This window comes from Numida meleagris, unplaced genomic scaffold, assembly GCF_002078875.1.
Source record: "Numida meleagris isolate 19003 breed g44 Domestic line unplaced genomic scaffold, NumMel1.0 unplaced_Scaffold324, whole genome shotgun sequence".
Classification (NCBI taxonomy): Eukaryota; Metazoa; Chordata; class Aves; order Galliformes; family Numididae; genus Numida; species Numida meleagris.
This window is the reverse complement of record NW_018364555.1, coordinates 118,617-123,978: the sequence shown is the minus strand read 5'-3', so window position 1 is coordinate 123,978 and position 5,362 is coordinate 118,617. Positions and strand designations below refer to the sequence as shown.

Here is a 5,362-nt window from a genome sequence, read left to right as displayed (position 1 = left end):
ATAGAATGGGTTGGGTTGGAAGGGACCTTAAAGATCACTGAATTATAGAATGGGTTGGGTTGGAAAGGACCTTAAAGATCACGGAACCATAGAATGGGTTGGGTTGGAAAGGACCTTAAAGATCATGGAACCATAGAATGGGTTAGGTTGGAAGGGACCTTAAAGATCACGGAACCATAAAACAATTCAAAGTGAGTTGGAAGGGTCCTTCAATGTCACAGAACCATAGGATAGCTTGGTTTGGAAAGGTCTTTAAAGATTATGGAACCATAGAATCGACTGGGTTGTGAAAAGGTCCTTCAAGATCACAGAACCACAAAATGGGCTGGGTTGTGGAAGGGTCCTTCGCGATTGCAGAACCATAGGATAACTTGGGTTGGAAGGGATCTTAAAGATCACAGACCCATCGAATGGCGAGTGTTTGGCTTGGAAGGGTCCTTGAAGATCACAGAACCATGGGATCACAGCACAACTGGGTTGGAAGGGACCCCCAAGCCCCCCAGCCCCACCCCTGCCATGGGCTGAGTGCCCCCCACCAGCTCAGGGGAAACCAGGCCCCAACCCCAGCCTCGGGCACCTCCAGGGAGACGGGGAACCCACTCTTCTCTATGCAGTTATTCCCCCCAAAACCTCCCAGCGCTCAGCTCAGGCTCACACGGGATGTTTGTTGAACATGACGGGAAGAAATTCGTCAACGGGCAACATTTTGGAGAGCGGCTCGGCTGCCAGCAGCTTGCGAGCTCCCTGCAGCGAAATGACGTAGGCCAGAGTCCAGTAGGAGTAATCCGCCTCCACCAGGTTCCGCACGTGCGGCACCGACTTCTCGGGCTGCTCCACTTGCATCCTCTTCCTCCCGATGTAACTGCAGGACATGCCCCAAGTGAGGAACCTGAGCTTCCCGCTGCCCTCACCTCCCCACCGCCGTATTTCTGGGAAGGCGTGCGCGAACCACGAGCTCGGGATTTCGGAACGTAACAAACACGAATGTCTGAACGCGACGAACCCGAATTTCTGACCGCAACCAACGCGCCGCTTTCGGCGACTTACATCAGGTCCCAGTTCAAACCCTCCTCTTCTAAATCATACATCAGGTTCATCAGGCGCCGCTTGAAGAAGATCTCAAAGCGCAGATCGTCCTCGAACACCACCGACTTCTCCAGCTCTCTCTCAACAATCTGGAGGTTTAGCAGAAAATGGATTTTTTTTTTTCTCAAGCTGGTTCAAAAAGCCACCAATACCCAACCCAACGCCCCTCCTCCTGCTTTCTCCCGCTGCCAATGGGCCGCAGGGACCCTCGCTCACCTCCTTCCAGATCCTGTAGTGGCTGAGGAAGCAGCCCAGCTCTCCCTTGGTGAGCGGCCGGCCGTGGTACGGATCCTTGTAGCCCGGCAGCATCTTAATCCCCAGAGCTTCCACCTCGCTGCTGTTCATGGCTCTGCAAAGCATCGCGACGACGCTCAGCGCCCGCCACGCGCCCGACGTTCACCCGAGCATCAGCTCCTTCGGACTCACTTGCCATCCACCGCCTCCACGACCTTGCAAGCGATCTCCTGCTCGTACAGCGTCCGCAGCATGCGCTCCCGGCGGTCGGCCCGGCGCTTCAAGTTGATCATGAACACCTGTGGCAGAAGACAGCGCGGAGGGAAGCTCCCGCTGGACGTGGGGAGGGCAGCACCGCCACCCAAGGGCGAGCGGTGCCCCGGTTCTCCGCAGCGCTCACCTCGTCGAAGCCCATCTTGTCGGGGACCTTGGGTGGGACGGAGAGGTACCGCGAGGGCTCTGCCGGAGGGTTCTTCACTGCAAACAGCAAAGAAACGGCTCACGTTGCTGCTCATTTCAAAGAAGAGCGACGACCGCGTCTCCAGCAGCAGCGGAGATCCCAAAACCGTTCCCCAAACTGTGCCTGGAAGAATTTGGCACAACACAACGCAGCCACCGCGTTCATCCAAGCAGGGATAAGCGCCGCTTTCACCGCTCATCAGTGAGTTACGGCACTGTGCTGTCATTTTTTCTCCCCAGATTCCTCCCCTTCCCCGCAGGGAGCATTTTTGGTCTCAGGGCTATTGGCAGAGAGGTTTGAACAGGAAACCCACGGGCTGGCGTGGAGCTCAGACGTACCCTGCTCCTACAAACGGGAACGCGGACGCGTGGAACGCTCAGCCCGCAGTCGGCCAAGGAAAACTGGAAATAAAGCATCTGAGCCTCGCAGTGACCCGACAGGGCTGGCCGCAGACCCACCCCACCTCTCCAGTGGAAAAGGAGCTTCTTTATGCGCTCCAAAAGGATGGGAGCGAGCGGCAGCGCCGGCTCTGCCTTCCCACAAAGAACCTTTGTGCTGCGGGGAGCGAACAAAGCTGCTCTGTGAGCCGGGAGGAGCGCGCTGAGCTCCGTGCTGGGAGCACAGCCTGGCTCGCACCGCGGCCACGGGGCAAGCAGAGCCCCAGGGAGGCAGCTGTGACCCAGAGAGGACAAGAAAAGGGGAAATGAGGTGATGCTGCCAATGCTGTTAAGCGGCACGAAGGAAACAGAGGATGAACCCCTCGGGCGTCCCGTGCCACGGCCACTCCGCTCCCTTTGCTCCTATCCCCGCTCGGGGCTGAGCTCTGGCCGTGCTGCGCTACCCGTGCTGCTGTCACCACCCCTCCCTCCACCTGGGGGGGCCGGGGGAGCCGCGGCCGTGCCCGCTACCCACCCATGATCTCCAGCAGGACGTGCACGAAGCTGTCCGTCTCATCCCGCAGCGTGCTGTGCGACCGCAGCGGCACCGGCAGGAAGCCGTACACCTCCTTGTTGCAGACGAACATCTGCACCTCTACCGCGAGCAAAAATAAAAATAAAAAACAAAAATAAGCGTCGCCATCGCTCCCCCCCCCCCCGCCTAAGAAACATCCCCACCCGCGGCGCGGGGCTCACCCGCCTCCTTGCAGGAGAAGGCGAAGACGATGATGTCGTCGAAGGGCCAGGTGTAGTCGGGGTGCGGCGGGTAGAAGGCGAGCTGCCGGGACGCCTCCTTCCGCAGATCCACCAGGAACGTGGAGTGCACCATGGGCACGGCGAAGCAGCCGCGCCGCTCCCGCTTGCGGATGGGCAGGTAGGCGGGCGTGCGCTTGTAGTACCCCTGTGAGATGAGGGGGGGGCTGTGATGGGGGCTGCCCCGAAGAGCAGAACCCCGGGAAGCTCCGGCGGCCGCTGGGGATGTGGCTGGAGCTGGAAGTCACGAGGACTTTGCGCCCTCGTTGCAAAGGAGCACAGCGATGGATGGCGGGGATTGAACGCCCCAAGGAGTGGGAAGAGCCAAGGGGGAGGGAACAGGGGGCACAGAACTGCCTGCTTGTGCCTGCAACATCGTGCTGCGGCAAAGAAACAACGCAGGGAGCAGAAGCGGCCAAGGGAGAAGGAACACAGGGAGCAGAACTGCCTGCTTGTAGCTGGGACGTTGTCCTGCAGCCAAGAAATAATGCAGGGAGCAGAAGCAGCCAAGGGAGAAGGAACATGAGGAGCATTATCGCCTCCTTGAAGCTGGGACGTCGTCCTGCAGCTGGAGGAGTGCAACCAGCCATGGAGGAGACACCCCGGGGAGCAAAAGAAGCTGAGGAAGAACTAAGAGGAGGCACAGAACCCTCTGCTTGAAGCTGGGACCTCATCTTGCAGCCAAGAAATAACACAAGGAGCAGAAGCAGGCAGGGGAGAAGGAACACAAGGAGCAGAACCGCCTGCTTGAAGCTGGGATGTCGGCCTGCAGCCAAGAAATAACGCAAGGAGAAGCAGCAGCAGGGGGGAGGAACACAGGGAGCAGAACCATCTGCTTGTAGTTGGGATGTTGTCCTGCAGCCAAGAAATAATGCAAGGAGCAGAAGCAGCCAGAGGAGAAGGAACACGAGGAGCAGAACTGCCAGCTTGTAGCTGGGACCTCATCCTACAGCCAAGAAATAACGCAAGGAGAAGCAGCAGCAGGGGGGAGGAACACAGGGAGCAGAACCATCTGCTTGTAGCTGGGATGTTGTCCTGCAGCCAAGAAATAATGCAGGGAGCGGAAGCCAAGGGAGAAGGAACATGAGGAGCAGAACTGCCTGCTTGAAGCTGGGACCTCGTCTTGCAGCCAAGAAATAACACAAGGAGCAGAAGCAGCCAGAGGGGAAAGAACACGAGGAGCAGAACCATCTGCTTGTAGCTGGGGCATCATCCTGCAGCTGGAGGAGTGCAACCAGCCACGGAGGAGACACCCTGGGGAGCAAAAGTAGCTGAGGAAGAACTAAGAGGAGGCACAGAACCCTCTGCTTGAAGCTGGGACCTCATCTTGCAGCCAAGAACTAATGCAGGGAGCAGAAGCAGCCAGAGGAGAAGGAACATGAGGAGCAGAACTGGCCAGGGGAGAAACACCACTGGGAGCAGGAAGAGCCAAGAGAGAAAGAGGAGGAGTGGATGTACCCGGGACAGCGTCCCATGGGAGAGAACACGAGGAGGGGAAGGAGATGAGGAAAACCAGCCCGAGGAGGGGAAGCAGACGAGGAAATCACCCCGAGGAGGGGAACCGGATGAGGAAGCAGTGGGACGAGAAGCAGAGCCCCGTACCTGGGCCGTCATCCCGCACCAGAAGTTGGAGTAGGCGGCGCGCGAGTCCAGCATGGGTGCCACCACCGTCTTGTTCTCCGCCATCAGCAGCCCCAGCGTGTCGGGGTTGGTCAGGACGTTGTCGGCGTCCACGAACTGCGGGGGGCACGGAGGGGGGACCCTGCAGCGCCGTCCCCCAAAGCTCGTCGAAGTGGGGAGGGGGAAGGAGGCGACGCCGGGTGCTCCCCCGCCCCCAAACCCACGGCCACGCGCTGGAAGGACACCCCAGGAACAAACCCCACTTCGGTCCCAGCGATGCAGGGAGCGGCTCAGCGCGTTTTGGAGGCAGCACCCACCCCATAGAAGTGTTGTCCCCCCCCCCCGCCAGCCCCTACCAGCAGGTAGTCGGCCCACATGTCCCGCGCTGACTGCAGGGCCGCCTGCCGCAGCTTCATCACGTGCTCGTAGCGGGAGCTGGACCAGTGCTTGGGGCCCTCCTCGTCGGGGTAGGAGCTATGGGGCGGGGGCACCGGAAGGCGGGGGGGGGGGGTGGTGAGGATGGTGCCCCCCAAATGCACCCTGTGGGGCTTCCCGAGTGGGAGGTGCTCCAAATGTGGGCACCCAAATTGGGGGGGCGGCTCAAAGAGGGGTTCTGCTAAGACCAAGAACCCAACGGGGACCCACCTCCAGCACCCAGAACTCGTTGGGGGGGGGAGCCTGACACAAAGAACTGACAGGGATCTCCCCCCAACACCTAGAACCCACGGAGACCTCCCTGCTGACACCAGGAACCCATGGGGCCCCCAAAGCT

At 59.8% G+C, this 5,362-nt stretch overlaps 1 protein-coding gene across 1 annotated transcript in view; it reads right to left on the bottom strand.

Moving 5' to 3' along the window:
• Positions 1-5,064, bottom strand: part of COLGALT1 (collagen beta(1-O)galactosyltransferase 1) — a gene marked incomplete at its 5' end in the record, with an annotated part of 6,192 nt that extends 1,128 nt beyond the window's left edge. The window contains 9 exon segments of the mRNA XM_021383025.1: positions 656-862; positions 1,048-1,175; positions 1,303-1,435; positions 1,513-1,619; positions 1,721-1,797; positions 2,693-2,812; positions 2,914-3,118; positions 4,573-4,707; positions 4,947-5,064. Of these exon segments, the coding sequence (XP_021238700.1) occupies positions 656-862; positions 1,048-1,175; positions 1,303-1,435; positions 1,513-1,619; positions 1,721-1,797; positions 2,693-2,812; positions 2,914-3,118; positions 4,573-4,707; positions 4,947-5,064 (1,230 nt within the window).
• Between the last annotated feature and the right edge of the window lie 298 nt (positions 5,065-5,362).